The sequence below is a fragment of the Bos javanicus genome, chromosome 1 (genome assembly GCF_032452875.1).
Source record: "Bos javanicus breed banteng chromosome 1, ARS-OSU_banteng_1.0, whole genome shotgun sequence".
Classification (NCBI taxonomy): Eukaryota; Metazoa; Chordata; class Mammalia; order Artiodactyla; family Bovidae; genus Bos; species Bos javanicus.
The window spans coordinates 5,494,421-5,514,934 of record NC_083868.1 but is presented as its reverse complement, the minus strand read 5'-3'; the positions used below and the strand labels follow the sequence as shown (position 1 = coordinate 5,514,934).

Genomic DNA, 20,514 nt, shown 5'->3' with positions numbered 1-20,514 from the left:
CAAGATAAACCAAAGACATTAAACTAACACTGCAGCAATTCTGAACTTTATGAATCATAGCTCACAGAACCCATGTGCTAAACCTGAACAAGGTCACTGCCAACTTCAAACAAGAGAGAGAGATTTAAACAGAACCGAGATGCTCCAACAAACTTTCTCTCATACCATCATACCAAGGATCAACAAAATGAAAACTCGAATAGAAAAAGATAGTTACCTGACCCTAACACTAAGTTAATCAAATTATCTGACACAGATTTTAGAGTAGCCATCATAAAGATGTTTCAATAATTAAATTCTCTTGAAACAAACACAGACAAATGCACATATATATGTGCACATGTATACATATATATAATGCAAACAGCTACCATTGGAAAGCTGGAGTACATACACCAACATCAGACTAACTAGACTTTAAAACAAAGAATTTTAATTGTGGTAAAGATGGATCCTTTTTATGATAAATAGGGCAATCTATCAAGAAGATATAACAATTTAAAATTCATATGTACCTAACAGCAGAGCTCCAAAATTCATAAATCAAGAATGGACAGAACTGAAAGAGACTGCACTAAAAGTAGATGGTTGTTCTAATATCCCATTTTGAATATTAGATAAAATAACTATATAGAAGATCATAATATAAATGGTGAAGAAATTATAAACCAACTAGACCTATCAAAAGAATACCCAACTACACAGATTTCTTTCAAGTACACATATATAATATTCTCCAAGCTAGACCACGTGTGTGTGTGTGTTAGTCACTCAGTCATGTCCAACTCTGCAACTCCATGGACTATAGCCTACCAGGCTCCTCTGTCCATGGAATTCTCCATGAAAGAATACTGCACTGGGTTGCATTTCCTCCTCCAGGGATCTCCCCGACTCAAGGATTGAACCCAAGTTTCCTGCATTGCAGGCAGATCCTTTACTGTCTGAGCCACCAGGGAAGCCCCAAGATAGACCATGTGTAAGGCCAAAAAGAGCCCATAAGTTTTAAAAAATAAAATCACATGCAGTTCCATGCGTAACCTGTTTTCAACTGATGAAGGAAGGCATACCCACACAATTCTTCCCTCTAAATGCTTCCAAAAAATATGCATTTGGGACAGTTTAAGATTTTAGCAGTCTCCTACTTTGATCCCCTATTCAGAAAGTAACTGTGAACAGACAGTTATACATATGTCATTTAAGCTACTTTAAATTCTAACATTAGTTACTAAAAAACATATTTAGAACTCACTAATTTATATTTTATCATTGTTGATATTATTATTTATATCTAATAAATGAAGTGAATTAACTAAAGTTTCCATAACAGGTTTGCTGAATATTACCCAGACTACCAGGATCGAGGATACACTTTTCAGCCTGTATTCTTAATCTGGCCTATGTTTGAATGGTTTCAGCCTACCAAAGCTACTGCTTTGTTATGAAAAAATAACAGGTCTCTTCCCAAAATACATGCAGAGGCTGGTCCTTTGAAAATTTCACTGAAACAGATCTCAAATTCTATATTTTACTGTGACAATGTAAAATGAATGAAATAAAGCCCTTTGTGCAGATACAATGCATAAGATGAGTTCAGGCATATAGTTGTCAATGAGAAAAATACTAGTAATAATACAAAATTGAGAGGAAAAATTACATCTCCCAAAAGGTATCTTAAAATATTATCAAGAATGAAATTCTTAAAAATTAGCATGAAGTGGTGAAAATAGAGCTATCACTTTGCCTATATCTTTAGTGAAATTTTAGTTGATCAAAGACTTTGATGGAGGGGGCGCGCCGCCGCACAGGCGCTAGAGCGGAGGCCGCGGCAGTCATGAACGAGGCTGGCGGCACTATATTTAAAAAAAAAAAAAAAAAAAGACTTTGATGATATCAAAGTACATAATAGAAGCCCTTGGATATGCTCATGAAAACATATATTAGAAAAGCAGTGGTTGAATATAACCATCCATGCACCAAAATTGTCTACTGTAGATAGTGAAAGTGTCAACAATCTCATATATTCATATGCTCACATACAATCTGAAGAAAGCTAGATTAAAGAATATAAGGTGTGAAAACAGAGTATCTTTAATGAAAAATGAATTTAGATATATTTTACCAAAAACAATTGCTCAAAAATTGTTTATATTCAATCATCCAATACTAACATGGATTACATGAATACCTATAAATTTTTGGATTCAGGCAATTTAATCACAAAAGGTCTAATGTTGTATGGTAGTCTAAGACTCAGTAGTCATTGTGTGAATATCCCTCCTTGTTATAAATAATGCAGGAAGTACACACTGTGCCTTATAAGACCATGTTTTGAATAGACAAGCAATTTAGAATTTCTCAGAAGAAGCCAGAAGACCAGTATCTTCCATAGCAGTATGGACAATAGCAGGTATATACACAGCCACCATCGCCACATCCATAGCCACATCCCAGGCCACCGTAACCAGAGCCTAGGCTACCACTGTAGTTGTTGCAGAAGCTCATGATGTGAGGAGAAGCCTCAGTTGAAGAACAGATTCTGTTTCAAGAGTTTTAAGTTGACAGTCTGCACAGCACCTTATATACCAACTAATTGGTATGTGGGGCAACCACAGTCACTGTTGCACTCATATTCCAGACTAAATGGCATTAAAACCATCTCAAGAATTCTTAAAAACCAGTATATCCAAAACAAGACAACTGTGCTGTGTGTCAAGATGCCTATCATGAAATCATATGCTTTTAACAAAAGATTTTTTTCTAATTTAATGGCTTGTTTATTTCAGGTTTCAAGTTCTAACTATGTTGCTAGACATCATGAGACCATGTAACAAACACAGATTCTACATGCTAAAAATTAGTTTCATTTAATAATACCCTCCTTCTGTCTGCATACATGCAGTCCTGGGAACAAAAGTATGGCTTCACAGTGGTAAGAACAATGGAAAAGTTGTGAAGGAGACTTGGTAAAAGACATACAGAAGATGTAGATAAGATAAGATAAGTTCATTTATAAATCCTTGAATGATTAATATATTTTATTACACTTTGATTTATACTTCATATGAAAAAGGCCATGGTAGAGTCCCTGAAGTTTGAAGCCGTGAACCATAATTATATAGAAATAGAAATACTTATTCTATCACTACTTTGAGATCAAAAAATTATTCCAGAGACTTTCAAAAGTTTACTGATATTATGAAACTCCTCCTACGACCCAATATAATACCCAATCTCTTCTGGTATCTTGGCTAAAATATATAACTTCAACTTTGTTATGAGAAAACAGACAAACTCAAATTGAGGAATAAACTACAAGACATTTGGCTCTTTGAATCTGCCAGTTTCATAAAAGAAAGACTGAAAAGCTCTCACCAATTGGAGGAGATGAAAGAAATAGATGACCAAAAGCCATGTAGGAACTGGGACTGGATCCTGGAGCAAAAAAAGGACAATAATGGTAAAAATGTGAAATTCAAGTAAAATGTGTAGATTACTTAAGAATATTGTACCAGGTTAATTTCCTAATTTTGTACTTGGTTATTAAAGATATTACCATAGGTATAACTGGCTAAAGGGTATATGTTTGCTACTTTTGATAACTAAAATTATTTCAAAATAGAAAAGTAACAAAGAATTTTTAAATCTGGGAATTTAATTCCCAGATTATATTGATTTGGAAATTTGTTAATTCTTTTGTACATAAAACTCTTGAGGATCAATTGTTTGTTAGGGATTGTTGTGAGCACAATGGGTGGTGCAATGAACAGGACAGACAAGATGCATTCGTTGTGGATCTTACACTCTGGACTGAACATCAGCAGAAAACAGAGGCAGATATTTGAAAGCAAATTCTTAAGGTGAATGAGATGATTTCTGATAGGGTTAAGTCTATTTAAAGAATGAGTCAAGGCAAGGGGTAAGGTAAATCTAAGGACTTAGGTGAGAGATTTTTTCAGATTAGATGGTCAGTTCAGTTCAGTTCAGTTGCTCAGTCATGTCTGACTCTGTGGCCCCATGGACTGCAGCATGTCAGGCCTTCATGTCCATCACCAACTCCCGGAGTTTACTCAAACTCATGTACATTGAATCGGCAAAGCCATCCAACCATCTCATCCTCTGTCGTCTCCTTCTCTTCCTCCCTTCAATCTTTCCCAGCATCAGGGTCTTTTCAAATAAGTCAACTCTTCCCATCAGGTGGCCAAAGTATTGGAGTTTCAGCATTATCATCAGTCCTTCCAATGAATATTCAGGATTGATTTCCCTTTAGGATGGACTGGTTGGATCTCCTTGCAATCTAAGGGACTCTCAAGAGTCTTCTCCAACACCACAGTTCAAAAGCATCAGTTCTTCAGTGCTCAGCTTTCTTTATAGTCCAACTCTCACATCCATACATGACTACTGGAAAAACCAGTCAGGGAAATCCTATTTGAAAGATTCAAGGAAAGAGAAGATTCTAGCCTTTTGCTATTATTGCAGAGGATCAGTGACCCAAAGGCAGAGGTTTTAAGTTGGAAACAAGCTTGGTACATCTGAACAGAAGAAAGGTTATTAACTTATGTGTACTGTATGGAGAAGAGTGTTTCAAGATGCACCCATAGGTGCACTCGAGACTAAGACAGGGCAGATCGTAAAGGCTGTGCTTTCTGTGGTTTGGGTTTACAGACACAGCAAATACAACACTGGACACCCAGATACATTTGATTATCAGATAAATGATTTTTTGTACATACATATGCTGTACAATACTTGGGAAATTCAATATTCTGAGATTTAATAATTTAAAATTCAAATTTAAATGGTGCCTGGTATAGTCTAGCAACCTTAATGCAGAAAGACATGAATGGATAAACTATTGGGAGAGGTCTAACCTGACTTAGGTCTTACATGCTTTAAAATGCAGCAAAAAAAACAAAAGAGCTTTGAGTGTATGAGGAAACAGGAACTCATTTTCACTCTGTTAATTTATGATGACCATTAACAGTCAAAGGAGATGTCAAGGGATCATTTGAATATATATTAGAACTGAAAATGTCAATTGAGATTAATTGGCTAACGTAACATTTCCAGTTATGCATTCAAAGAGAATTTAAATAGAAACCATAAGAGCAGCAAACGGCTAACTGGGCACCTTCACATCTGACAAAAAAATAGTCTGAAAAAGTAAAAAGAGAAAGGATATGGAAAAGGATCAATTGGGTATACTGCAGTTGAACCAAATGTGAGTGGTAGGGTGTAAGTAAGGGTTGGAGAGTATTTTAGGAATGAAAAGGGAAGTTGGTGAACCTGAATGGTACTCAGAGACAGTAAAAAGAAGTGGACCAAGGAAAAAATGGATAAAGAGAATAGAAAACAACCATAGAAATATTGATTTATGTGAAATTTTGCCAAGAAGTAGAACAAAATGGGATATCAGCAGGAAAAGACTGAGGAGAGAAAGAGGGCTTTTTATCTGTTTTTGATTTTGAGATGTACTTAAGAACATAATGTAGTTCAGAAAATCACACCAGAAAAAAAAATTTTTTTAAGAGGAATCCCATAGAGTACAATGCTCTCTGTTGTGACTAGAGAGAAAGGAACTCAGTGCTATTAAAGAAACAAATTAAATCCAGGAATTAAACTCTATGAAGAAACAACACAGTAAATGTTGTTATTGGGGACATTATTTTGTTCAAAATAACAATGTCTTTTGTAACTACTTTAACAAATACCTCCCTTTAAAAAAAGTTAATTGTATTTTTAAAAAATTGAGAAGCAGTTTTAGTCATACCAATTTTAGATTATGTTTTAAGAACTTAGGTAACCTAGAGGAAGACTGGTCATCATTCTATTTTAATGAGTTTTTCCTGGAAACTTATTTTGTTATCTCTTGATTGACTCTGCATTGTCATAGTTGAGGTTACATTATTCATTTGTACAAGAAATTTGAAAATGATAAAGATGTCTTGTAATCCCAATATCTCAACCCAGCAAAGGGTGAAGAAAAGTCACGATACTATGTCTATTTTACAAAAGTGAACCTACCAAATACACACATGGGAACAACATTCAAAAACACATGTTGAATGAATGATAATTGTGTTTGGTTAGACTCTTAGTATAAAAACACTTCATTTTACTAAGAAGCATTTTCTGACTCATTAAATATACTTCTCAAGAATAAGAATTTTTTAAAAAATCTCATGGTTTTATTCTTTTCATCTCCAGAGGAGATTTTACTAAAATACAGTGTGTGTCCAACATCATACTCTCTCTCCTTGCCTAAATTTATGAGAGGATTATAAAAATAATATTTTGACTCAAAATATCATTAGAATAATAGAAATCCACTGACAGATTACACATAGATGATGGATCATGTTACCTTCCAATGTGCATCCTTTTAAGGATACAAAGTACAGTTTAACTATAATAAGAAACTTTTCTCACTTTTATTGTGCCTCCCAATGGGAGGAATTGTCAAACTAATTTTAATTAAGTGAACAACAATACTAGGAATATGCAAGAGAACTCAGTATGACTGGTTCAAAACAAATTTAATAATTGAACATGTTGATGGCACCCCACTCCAGTACTCTTGCCTGGAAAATCCCATGGACAGAGGATCCTGGTGGGCTGCAGTCCATGGGGTCGCTAGAGTCAGACACGACTGAGCGACTTCACTTTCATTTTTCACTTTCCTGCATTGGAGAAGGAAATGGCAACGCACTCCAGTGTTCTTGCCTGGAGAATCCCAGGGACGGGGGAGCCTGGTGGGCTGCCATCTCTGGGGTCGCACAGAGTCGGACATGACTGAAGCGACCTAGCAGCAGCAGTAGCAGCATGTTGATAAGGGACTTGGTTTAGCACATTAATAAACATAAATGTATGTTAGTCTATTGGATATTTTCTTAGAATATAAATCTAATATTAATGAACAAACTAATTGTATAACTGTATATTCAATTAGGAAAACAAGTGGAGAAATCAGATTTCAAGAAATAACTCCTATTTTGCAGTCCTTCAATAGAAATTGAGAGTAAATGTGAATTAGTCATTGGTATAGACAGAAAAATATAATACATTTTGCTCAGACTTGATTTACTGAAATTTTAACTGGTTGTATTATGATCAACATCATGGGAATAAAAGATACATTATGGTTTCAATATAGGAAAGAAATTGAATCCCTGAAGAAGATAATTTGGATCACGAAGATAAGAATCTTTGAGTAAAAAGGAGTTGTTAGTCTTATGAAAATTTTTTTAAAGTTTGGTGAAATAAACTGAGGTCAAGAGCAAATAAGATTAAGACCAACAAATGTCTTTCTCAGTATACTGAAGATGCGAGGTGGTTAAAATAAAACATGTGATCTGGGACAGGACTGTGTAGGTGTGAGTCTGCAACTCCTCTCATTCAACTCCTTAATTGGATAAGAGGAATCCAAACTGGGATGTCAACACAGCAAGCCTACTGAATTTCCCTGTTGTTTCATGCTATGGTTGTGAACAACAAACTAATTAGATCAGTCATAAAGCTAGCCAATGGCATGAAGGTGGGGTGGGTCACACCCACACTCAGGGCATATAAAAGGCCCTCTGCAGGGAGAAATGTCCACACTCAAGTGACACTTCTACTCTCCTTCTCCACCCAAGAACAACCTCAACCACCAACACCATGTGTGGCTACTACGGAAACTACTATGGCGGCCTCGGCTGTGGAAGCTACGGCTATGGAGGCCTGGGCTGCGGCTATGGCTCCTGCTACGGCTCTGGCTTCCGCAGGCTGGGCTGTGGCTATGGCTCCTGCTACGGCTCTGGCTTCGGCAGGCTGGGCTGTGGCTATGGCTGTGGCCACGGCTATGGCTCCCGCTCTCTCTGTGGCTGTGGCTATGGATGCGGCTATGGCTCTGGCTTTGGCTACTACTGTTGAGGACGCCATGGAAGACTCTCATCCTCAACCCCCGGACACCAGGATTCACCAGTTCTGAATGAACCACATATATTCTTCATCTTGCTAAAGACTTGCCTTCTGGTGCCCTCTGCATCTGATACACCAACCCTTCCCTTTCTGCATTTCATGTCAAAAGAGTGGAAGAATGTGAAATTCATTTGAGAACTCTAGTTATGATCTCTCATTAGAATGATCCCATCACAGAAACTCTCTTTTGACTTCCATGCAGAAGACTTTTCTCTAATTTCCTAATAAACCTGATCAATATGGAATCATAAACGTGTTTCTTTTTTTTTTTTTCATTTTAAATGCATTATTTGTCATTTGGGGCTTCCCTGGCTGGATCAGTGGTTAAGAACTCACCTGCCAATACAGGAGACATAGGTTCAATCCTTGGATCAGGAAGATCCCCTGGAGAAAGAAATGGCAATGCACTCCAGTATTCTTGCCTGGGAAATCCCATGGACAGAGGAGCTTGGTGGGCTACAGTTCAGAGAATCATAAAAAGAGTCAGACACAACTTAGCAACTAAGCAATACAAAACAATTTGTCTTTTTGGTTTTCTTTTTTTCCTTTTTTGAATTAAAATAATTTTCTTCTTTAGAGAATAGCATATTTTAGTATTTCTACTTCAATTGCTCTACCAAATCTTTGACGTGTAACATAAGAAAGTAGAGGTCTTAAAGCCCTCAGTGTTCTCCTCTGGAAGAAATTGATATTTGCCAATGTAGGTAAGCATTGCCTGGAAACAGTGTGTATTCCAAGCGAATTATTCCAAAATCTTCATCTATGTGGAGTCCTTTAGAAAATACAATGCTGATATAGTTATCAAACTCTAATTTCAGTTTTAGGTATATTTAAACAAAAAGTGTTTCTTATGCTCGTCCAGCAAGAAGTAAAGAAATTTTAACCTACCCTGCCTTCACCAAACTTTTAAATGCCTTGAGCTATAGTGTTTTGTTTGTTTTTTTTTAAGTGACACCTTTTCTAACATCCATTGTGAATTTCAGTTTACAGCCATTTAATAGCATCTGATACTCATTATCTGACATATATTAATATATTTTATTTATCCCCTCTTTGTTACCCAAAGTTTGCACACTTTTTGCATTCTGTTATTTAAAAATTTTTTCCACTTTTCTACCTTCTATGCTCAGGTTCACACTTTCAGGCAGGAAATTTAGACATTGAAAAATGAATCACTGCAGATTTTAGTACTCCAAGAATAATATTTTTCTAGATATAAATTCATTTCTCCCAGAATTTAATTTAAAAAAAATTAAATTCCTCAGTTAAATATAGGAAGTAATATTATGAGTACCTAAAACTGTACATCTAGATTGATTTGGAAGTTTTTAATATTTTGCTAGTTTTGTTTCCACTGTCTGTCTTTCTCTTTCTTCCTCTATCTCTCTTTCTCTGTGTCTCCCTACACACACACATTTGCGTGGTCAAACACCCAAACATTATTCCTGAAACATCTGAAAATATGTTGCAAACTTCATGACACTTTATTCTTAAATGAATATGGTAAGATATGTGCTAAGTCACTGCAGTTGTGACCGACTCTGCAACCCACAGACTGCAGCCTGCCAGGCTCATCTGTCCATGGAATTTGCCAGGCAAGAAAACTGGAGTGGGTTGCCATTTCCTTCTCCAAAGGTAAGATATGGCTCCCCATATAACCAAAATTCCATTATCACAAAAAGAAATATAGTTCTGATACAATTCTATTATCTAATTCTTAGTCTTCCTGACCCAGGGATCAAACCAGAGTCTCTGGCATCTTCTTCATTGGCAGGTGGGTTCTTTACCATTAGCACCACATGGGAAGCGCATATAATTCATAATTTAGGTTTAATTTTTTCAATTTTTGTAGCTTTATTTTTGATACAGAATCCAGTTTGTACAAATCATCATACTTTGCAATTTATGGTCTGTTGTAATCTAACATTTCATAAAATCTAGAGCATTTCCACAGGCTTTCGTGATTTCATGCTGTTATACACGAATACATTTTTTAACACTCTGAGACAATCATTCACTAATGGTTAGATGGCATCACCGACTCAATGGAGATGAATTTGAGTAAACTCCGAGAGTGGTGATGGACTGGGAGGTCTGTCTTGCTGTGGTCCATTGGGTTGTGAAGAGGCAGACACGACTGAGTGACTGAACTGAGACTATGTCACAATCAGTTTTTCTAGGATTGTATCAATTATAATAATCATATATTTATTAAACCAGTATTTCCAAGACTAAATTTAAGATCATTCAGTTCAGTTCAGTTCAGTCGCTCAGTCGTGTCCAACTCTTTGCGACCCCATGAATCGCAGCACGCCAGGCCTCCCTGTCCATCACCAACACCCGGAGTTCACTCAGACTCATGTCCATCGAGTCAGTGATGCCATCCAGCCATCTCATCCTCTGTCGTTCCCTTCTCCTCCTGCCCCCAATCCCTCCCAGCATCAGAGTCTTTTCCAATGAGTCAACTCTTCGCATGAGCTGGCCAAAGTACTGGAGTTTCAGCTTCAGCATCATTCCCTCCAAAGAAATTCCAGGGCTGATCTCCTTCAGAATGGACTGGTTGGATCTCCTTGCAGTCCAAGGGACTCTCAAGAGTCTTCTCCAACACCACAGGTCAAAAGCATCAATTCTTCAGCGCTCAGCCTTCTTCACAGTCCAACTCTCACATCCATACATGACCACAGGAAAAACCATAGCCTTGACAAGACGGACCTTTGTTGGCAAAGTAATGTCTCTGCTTTTCAATATGTTATCTAGGTCGGACATAACTTTCCTTCCAAGGAGTAAGCGTCTTTTAATTTCATGACTGCAGTCACCATCTGCAGTGATTTTGGAGCCCAAAAAAGTAAAGTCTGAACCTGTTTCCACTGTTTCCCCATCTATTTCCCATGAAGTAATGGGACCCGATGCCATGATCTTCGTTTTCTGAATGTTGAGCTTTAAGCCAACTTTTTCACCCTCCACTGTCACTTTCATCAAGAGGCTTTTGAGTTCCTCTTCACTTTCTGCCATAAGGGTGGTGTCATCTGCATATCTGAGGTTATTAATATTTCTCCTGGCAATCTTGATTCCAGCTTGTGTTTCTTCCAGCCCAGCGTTTCTCATGATGTACTCTGCATATAAGATAAACAAGCAGGGTGATAATACACAGCCTTGACGTATTCCTTTTCCTATTTGGAACCAGTCTGTTGTTCCATGTCCAGTTCTAACTGTTGCTTCCTGACCTGCATACACATTTCTCAAGAGGCAGATCAGGTGTTCTGGTATTCCCATCTCTTGAAGAATTTTCCACAGTTTATTGTGATCCACACAGTCAAAGGCTTTGGAATAGTCAATAAAGCAGAAATAGATGTTTTTCTGGAACTCTCTTGCTTTTTTGATGATCCAGCGGATGTTGGCAATTTGATCTCTGGTTCCTCTGCCTTTTCTAAAACCAGCTTGAACATCAGGAAGTTCACGGTTCACATATTGCTGAAGCCTAGCTTGGAGAATTTTAAGCATTACTTTACTAGCATGTGAGATGAGTGCAACTGTGCGGTAGTTTGAGCATTCTTTGGCATTGCCTTTCTTTGGGATTGGAATGAAAACTGACCTTTTCCAGTCCTGTGGCCACTGCTCAGTTTTCCAAATTTGCTGGCATATTGAGTGCAGCACTTTCACAGCATCATCTTTCAGGATTTGAAATAGCTCTACTGGAATTCCATCACCTCCACTAGCTTTGTTTGTAGTGATGCTTTCTAAGGCCCACTTGACTTCACATTCCAGGATGTCTGACTCTAGATGAGTGATCAAACCATCGTGACTATCTGGCTTGTGAAGATCTTTTTTGCACAGTTCTTCTGTGTATTCTTGCCACCTCTTCTTAATATCTTCTGCTTCTATTAGGTCTATACCATTTCTGTCCTTTATTGAGCCCATCTTTGCATGAAATGTCCCCTTGGTATCTCTAATTTTCTTGAAGAGATCTCTAGCCTTTCCTATTCTGTTGTTTTCCTCTATTTCTTTGCATTGATCACTGAGGAAGGCTTTTTTTTTTTATCACTTCTTGCTATTCTTTGGAACTCTGCATTCAGATGCTTATATCTTTCCTTTTCTCCTTTGCTTTTCCCTTCTCTTCTTTTTACAGCTATTTGTAAGGCCTCCCCAGATAGCCATTTTGCTTTTTTGCATTTCTTTTCCATGGGGATGGTATTGATCCCTGTCTCCTCTACACTGTCATGAACCTCATTCCATAGTTCATCAGGCACTCTATCTATCAGATCTAGGCCCTTAAATCTATTTCACTTCCACTGTATAATCATAAGGGTTTTGATTTAGGTCATACCTGAATGGTCTAGTGGTTTTCCCTACTTTCTTCAATTTAAGTCTGAATTTGGTAATAAGGAGTTCATGATCTGAGCCACAGTCAGCTCCTGCTCTTGTTTTTGTTGACTGTATAGAATTTCTCCATCATTGGCTGCAAAGAATATAATCAATCTGATTTTGGTGTTGACCATCTGGTGATGTCCATGTGTAGAGTCTTCCCTTGTGTTGTTGGAAGAGGGTGTTTGCTATGACCAGTGCATTTTCTTGGCAAAACTCTATTAGTCTTTGCCCTGCTTCATTCCATATTCCAAGGCCAAATTTGCCTGTTACTCCAGGTGTTTCTTGACTTCCTACTTTTGCATTCCAGTCCCCTATAATGAAAAGGACATCTTTTTTGGGTGTTGGTTCTAAAAGGTCGTGTAGGTCTTCATAGAATTGTTCAACTTCAGCTTCTTCAGCGTTACTGGTTGGGGCATAGACTTGGATTACTGTGATATTGAATGGTTTGCCTTGGAAACGAGCAGAGATCATTCTGTCGTTTCTGAGATTGCATCCAAGTACTGCATTTTGACTCTTTTGTCGACCATGATGGCTGCTCTATATCTTCTGAGGGATTCCTGCCTGCAGTAGTAGATATAATGGTCATCTGAGTTAAATTCACCCATTCCAGTCCATTTCAGTTCGCTAATTCCTAGAATGTCAACATTCACTCTTGCCATCTCTTGACCACTTCCAATTTGCCTTGATTCATGGACCTGACATTCCAGGTTCCTATGCAATATTGCGCTTTACAGCATCGGACCTTGTTTCTATCACCAGTCACATCCACAGCTGGGTATTGTTTTTGCTTTGGCTCCATCCCTTCATTCTTTCTGGAGTTATTTCTCCACTGATCTCCAGTAGCATATTGGGCCCCTATTGACCTGGGGAGTTCCTCTTTCAGTATCCTATCATTTTGCCTTTTCATACTGTTCATGGGGTTCTCAAGGCAAGAATACTGAAGTGGTTTGCCATTCCCTTCTCCAGTGGACCACATTCTGTCAGATCTCTCCACCATGACCTGCCCGTCTTAGGTTACCTCACGGGCATGGCTTAGTTTCATTGAGTTAGATAAGGCTGTGGTCCTAGTGTGAACCAAACTAGTCAATCAAAACAGGATTGACTAGTTTTCTGTGAGTATGGTTTCAGTGTGTCTGCCCTCTGATGCCCTCTTGCAACACCTACCATCTTACTTGGGTTTCTCTTACTTTGGGCATGGGGTATCTGTTCATGGCTGCTCCAGCAAAGCGCAGCCGCTGCTCCTTACATTGGACGAGGGATATCTCTTCACAGCTACCCTTCCTGACCTTCAACGTGGGATAGCTCCTCTAGGCCCTTCTGCACCCATGCAGCCACTGCTCCTTGGACATGGGGTTGGTCCTTCCGGCCGCCACCTCTGGCCTCGGGCGTGGGGTTGGTCCTCCAGGCCGCTGCCCCTGGCCTCGGGTGTAGGGTACTTCCTCCCGGCAGGCCACCGCCCCTGACCTCATTCACGGGGTGTCTCCTCTCGGCCACCGCCCAATACCTCGGATGTGAGGTAGCTCCTCTCGGCCGTTCCTGCGCCATCGCAGCCTGTCACTCTCGGCCACTGCCCCTCACCTCGGATGTGGGTAACTCCTCTTGGCCGTGCTTAGCGCACTGGTCGTAGCCTTACACATGCCAAAAATTAAGCTTATAGTTCAATCAAGTATTGAGTGTGTATAATGTAGAATGACCTCAGCTAATAAACAACCCTCAAAAGAGATCATGCCCGCTTCCAGGCACCAATGATTGATCAAAGTGGGGGTATAATAACATGCCTTATTCAACCCCAGTAACTGTTGGAACACTCCCTCTCCACAGTCCCACAGATGGTTTCCTGAGGTTTCCATTGAGTGCCATGTCAACTCAACTTTCCCCTCTATCGAAATCTGCTTCTTTCTCTTTCTTTTCACAATATTCACTCAAGAATAGATTGCTCCAATAAAGCTATTACAGAAAAATAATCTACTTAAGGTCATGTAGTGCATTCAGTTATCATGCTGTCTAGTATTTTTCATAATCTTAAATTTTTTGTAGATTATGGGAATTTTTTTCTTTTATTCTTCAGTTTAGCTTTAAAGTTTCCTTATGATGAGAACAAGATTATAAATTCTGTCAAAATAATGAATCGGTTTGCCTTTTATTAAATCTATTTTTAGGCACTTGTTGATTTGCTTCATTACTTACAGTAACTTTGCAACTTGATCAGTTGTAAATATTAGATTCTTCTGCTCAAAAGTTACTTTTATTATTTTTTTTTGCAATTAAGAAGTATTTTGGTAGAGATGTTTTGTGACTGTATAAATATTCCATTCATATGCCAAAGTTTACCACATCTTATCATTTATTTTCCTTTCTTGTCTAATTATTTTTTATGATGGATTGTAAACATTGATTTTTCTGATTTTCATTGTATTTTTTCAAATGCATTAACTAGCATACTACTGAAAGCAAGTTTTTCTTTCTACTCTATTGTTCATTTACATGGGTCTAAATTTATGGATTTCTATTATAAATAATCCATTATTATTATTATAATAGGGATAGCAATTCCCAGACTGTCTCATCAATTAAAAAGTACATATAATTACATTGCATTAAGATTTAGGTTGTGCCTATAATATTGTGCAAATGATGCAACTTCTTTGAACCTGGCATTCTTGCATAAAAATTACAAACTATTCTAGGATTTTTGTGAGCACTAAGTGTGTTAAAACATGTAAAGCACTTAGATCATGCTTGGAATTTAATAAATGCTTTGTAAGTGCTATCATTTACTATTGAATGCACTGTTTATTTTCTCTTTTTTTCCTGTGTCTTTGATTATCTAAGAATATTCTGTTTATCTCACCTGCTGTTATTTATAGAATTCTACATCAAAACTTTGAATAACTTTTTAATTATTGTGTTAAAGTAACACTAACTAAAGTTGTTAGTTATTTACCATAGAGCAATCACTGTGCAAAGTACCTTATGTGCATTATCTCACATTATTTCAGAACAACTATAAGATGTGGTAAAACTCTCCATTTTACAGCATTCAAAAAGGAAAGATATAAAGTAACTTACTCACGTGGTAGGTCTCATAACTAAACTTTTTTTCTCTTTGTATATAAATATAAAATATTCTTTTCTGGCCTAGATATTTTCCCCAGAAAAGGCAAAGGAGCATTCATCATTTCCTTTTATTTTTGAGGGTAAATCCAGGGTATAAACTTGAAACCATAGGAAAAAAATTTTAATTTAAACACATAATTTTTTAAATTTTATTTTATTTTTAAACTTTACAATATTGTATTAGTTTTGCCAAACATCAAAATGAATCCACCACAGGTATACCCGTGCTTCCCATCCTGGACCCTCCTCCCTCCTCCCTCCCCATACCCTCCCTCTGGGTCGTCCCAGTGCACCAGCCCCAAGTATCTAGTATCGTGCATCGAACCTGGACTGGTGACTCGTTTCATACATGATATTATACATGTTTCAATGCCATTCTCCCAAATCTCCCCACCCTCTCCCTCTCCCACAGAGTCCATAAGGCTGATCTATACATCAGTGTCTCTTTTGCTGTCTCGTACACAATCTTTAGAAAGATTGTTACCATCTTTCTAAATTCCATATATATGTAAACACATAATTTTTAAAATGTACAAAATATGGATATAAAAGAGAAAGAAAAGTCCGGTCTTTTTCAGGCTTAGTGTTCCAGAATTTCAAACTATTTTCTGGTAGTCTACAGTCTCATGAAGTTCAGTGATAACATTTGGCTTTTAGCAGTAAGCAATCTCTCACATGAAAATGAGATAAATCCTTAAAGAAAAATAATGGATTGGGAGAGGAATTAATATTAATAGAAGAAGAAGTTCAAGGTCAAGGTGCAATACTATGATCTGTTGAATATCAATAAAAAAGAAGACAGAATTATTGTTTTTCTGTAGCAGGTCAGAGTTTGTCAATAAAAATGGTATTTACTGTCATAAAGATTAGTTACAAAGGGCAATTTAAAGAAATCATGAGTAAGGATTTGAGGATGAGATAATTGAGTCTGTTAATGACCTACTAACTGGCTCAGATGTGGTGAAACAAAGCATATCTCCTCAATGCTTGTGAAGTCATCCCTAAAACCTATAGTCAACAGATTACTCATACTGGTCCTGAAAAATTAGCCAATAGCATGAATGTTTATGGTGGATCACACACACAATGAGGGCATATAAAAAGCCCTCTGCAGGGAGAAATATCCACACTCAAACGACACCTATACTCTCCTCCACCCAAGAACAATCTCAACAGCCAACACCATGTGTGGCTACTACGGAAACTACTATGGCGGCCTCGGCTGTGGAAGCTACGGCTATGGAGGCCTGGGCTGTGGCTATGGCTCCTGCTACAGCTCTGGCTTCCGCAGACTGGGCTGTGGCTATGGCTGTGGCTACGGCTGTGGCTACGGCTATGGCTCCCGCTCTCTCTGTGGCTGTGGCTATGGATGTGGCTCTGGTTATGGCTCTGGCTTTGGCTACTACTATTGAGGATGCCATGGAAGACTCTCACTCTCCAATTCACCAGTTCTGGACCCCAGAAGTTCTCTGCCTCACTCTCAGATGGTGCTCATTGTACACAGGGACTTCTGATATGATTTGCTAAAAGCCTGAATGCCACTTGATATCTGGAAGAACATGAAATTCACCTTATGAACTCATTTTCCTCTTCACATTGAGATGATTTTGGTATAGATTCATTTTCATAATTTGATCTTAAATTTGTTTCTATTTTCCTACTAAATTTTGAACTAATAAATGGGGAAAAGAAAACTTTTTTCATTTTTGTCTATTTATTATGAACAATCTGCCTTTTATTTTTGGTTGTTATCAGGGTAAAAATTATTTTTCTTTGGGGAATATTTTCCTCAATATTTATTTATTTTTGCTGTACTAATTTATAGATTTGTAACTTCAGAAAAGTCTGTGATGCTAACAATGAGAAAACAGAGGAATTAAGGAAATAATTCCATTCACCATTGTGATAAAAAGAATAAAATACTTAGGAATAAATTCACCTAAAGAAACAAAAGACTTGTAAATAGAAAACTATAAAATACTGATGAAAGAAATCAAAGATGACACAAATAGATGGAGAAATATACTATTATGGATTGGAAGAATCAATATAGTGAAAATGAGTATACTACCCAAAGCAATCTGTAGATTCAATGCAATCCCTATCAAGCTACAAATGGCATTTTTCACAGAAGTATAACAAATAATTTCACAATTTGTATGGAAATATGAAAGACCTAAAATAACCAAAACAATCTTAAGAAAGAAGAATGGAACTGGAGAAATCAACCTGCCTGACTTCAGACTATATTACAAAGCTACAGTCATCAAGACAGTATGGTACAGACATGAAGACAGAAATATAGATCAATGGAACAAAATAGAAAGCCCAGAGATAAATCAACACACCTATAGACACCTTATCTTTGACAAAGGAGGCAAGAATATGCAATGCAGAAAACACAATCTCTTTAACAAGTGGTGCTGGGAAAACTGGTCAACCACCTGTAAGAGAATGAAACTAGAACACTTTCTAACACCATACACAAAAATAAACTCAAAATGGATTAAAGATCTAAATGTAAGACAAGAAACTATAACACTCCTAGAGGAAAACATAGGCAAAGCACTCTCTGACATAAATGACAGCAGGATCCTCTATGACCCACCTTCCAGAGTAGTGGAAATAAAAACAAAAATAAACAAATGGGACCTAATTAAACTTAAAAGCTTTTGCACAATGAAGGAAACTATAAGCAAGGTGAACAGACAGCCTTTGGAATGGGAGAAAATAATAGCAAACAAAGCAACTGACAAACAATTAATCTCAAAAATATACAAGCAACTCCTGCAGCTCGATTCCAGAAAAATAAATGACCCAATCAAAAAATAAGCCAAAGAACTAAACAGACATTTCTCCAAAGAAGACATACAGATAGTGAAAAAAACACACAAAAAGATGTTCAACATCACTCATTATCAGAGAAATCCAAATCAAAACCACAATGAGGTACCATCTCACACTGGTCAGAATGGCTGCTATCAAAAAGTCTACAAACAATAAATGCTGGAGAGGGTGTGGAGAAAAGGGAACCCTCTTACACTGTTGGTAGGAATGTAAACTAGTACAGCAACTATGGAGAACAGTGTGGAGACTCCTTAAAAAACTGGAAATAGAACTGCCTTACAACCCAGCAATCCCACTGCTGAATACACACATACCCAGGAAGCCAGAATTGAAAGAGATACATGTACCCCAGTGTTCATTGCAGCACTGTTTACAATAGCCAAGACATGGAAGCAACCTAGATGTCCACCAACAGACGAATGGATAAGAAAGCTTTAGTACATATACACAATGGAATAGTATTCATCTATTAAAAAGAATGCATTTGAATCAGTTCTAATGAGGTGGATGAAACTGGAGCCTATTATACAGAGTGAAGTAAGTCAGGAAGAAAAGCACCAATACATTATATTAATGCATAAATATGTAATTTAGAAAGATGGTAACAATGACCATATATGTGAGGCAGCAAAACAGATACAGATATAAAGAACACTTTTGGACTCTGTGGGAGAAGGCAAGGATAGCATTGAAACATGCATATAACCATATGTGAAATAGATCACTAGTCCAAACTCAAATATTGAGCTCATGAAACAGGGCGCTCAAAGCCGGTGCACTGGGACAACCCTGAGGGATAGGATGCGGAGGGAGGTGGGAGGGGGGTTCAGGATAGGGACACATGTACACCCATGGCTGATTCATGTCAATGTATGGCAAAAACCACTGCAATATTGTAAAGTAATTAACCTCCAATTAAAATTAATTAATTAATTTTTAATATATATATAAAAGAAAAGTCTGTGATGACCTAGAGGAGTGAGATTGGGAGGGGGCTTTGGATGGAAGCTCAAGACGATAGAGATATATGTATACTTATGGCTGATTCACCCTGCTGTACAGCAGAAATCAACATAACATTGTAAAACAATTATCCTCCAATTAAAAATAACTTGAAACGAATGTGAATTTTGTAAATCTCAGTTTCTTGTCTGGTAAGAGAAGGACTTTTTTTTTCCTTATTATGAATTTAGCTCTTCATATTTTTTTGCTTTAGAGATGGATATAGTCTTTCAATTGGTACTTCAGGCTGCCTCCAGTCTCAAGAGAAATCTGGCATGTTGGGCTGAAGTTGACATTCCCCTATATGACCAGAGAGCTGAGAGTGCTCAAGAACTTTCATTTATAAGGCTTAGATAGGATATATGGGGGCTTCCTTGGTAGCTCAGCTGGTAAAGAATCCATCTGCAATGCAGGAGACACAGGTTCAATTCCTGGGTCAGGAAGATCCCCTGGAGAAGGATTAGGCTACCCACTCCAGTACTCTTGGGCTTTCCTGGTGGCTCAGACAGAAGAATCCACCTGCAATGCGGGAGACCTGGTTTCTATCACTAGGTTAAGAAGAGGGCATGACAACCCACTCCAGTACTTTTGCCTGGAGAATTCCCATGGACAGCAGAACCAGGCGGGCTACAGTCCATGGGGTCACAAAGAGTCAGACAGGACTGAGTGACTAAGCACAGCACAGCACAGCATATATAAGATGATGTATTTCAGGTGCTTGCCAACCCACAATGCAAGAAATCCTATACTAATTCTCTCCAGTGGAACCTAAATGGAGTCCCAGTCATCACTTAGCTGCTCAAATCAAAGATTTTATCAACCATTTAGATGAGGAAAGGAAAATTGTACTTAGGAATGGAAAGGAAGGTAACATGGTTCAGGTTACCCAATTGCCCTATTCAAACGATTTAGAATCTGCCACAGATATGGGTTCAGGCCAATATTTCAACAAGTTTATTGACACTAATTTTTATGAGTTCATCACATATAGAAAATATTGCAACCTTGTTGTTGTTCACTCATTCAGTCTTGTCCAACTCTTTGCAACTCTATGGACTGCAGCACACCAGGCCTCTCTGTCCCTCACCATCTCCCAAAATTTGCCCATGCTCATGTCCATTGCATCAGTGATACCATCCAGCCATCTCATCCATTGAGCCCTCTTCTCTTTCTGCCCTCAATCTTTCCCAGAGACAGGGACTTTTCCAACGAGTCAGTTGTTTGCAT

At 37.8% G+C, this 20,514-nt stretch overlaps 1 protein-coding gene across 1 annotated transcript; it reads left to right on the top strand.

The window, feature by feature from the left end:
• Positions 1-3,747: 3,747 nt before the first annotated feature.
• Positions 3,748-17,136, top strand: LOC133255004 (keratin-associated protein 6-2-like). Its single transcript, XM_061429543.1, has 3 exons — positions 3,748-3,857; positions 7,632-7,903; positions 16,543-17,136. The coding sequence occupies exons 1-3, from the start codon at positions 3,748-3,750 to the stop codon at positions 16,848-16,850; spliced, it is 690 nt and encodes a 229-aa protein (XP_061285527.1). The 3' UTR covers positions 16,851-17,136.
• The last annotated feature ends 3,378 nt before the right edge of the window (positions 17,137-20,514 follow it).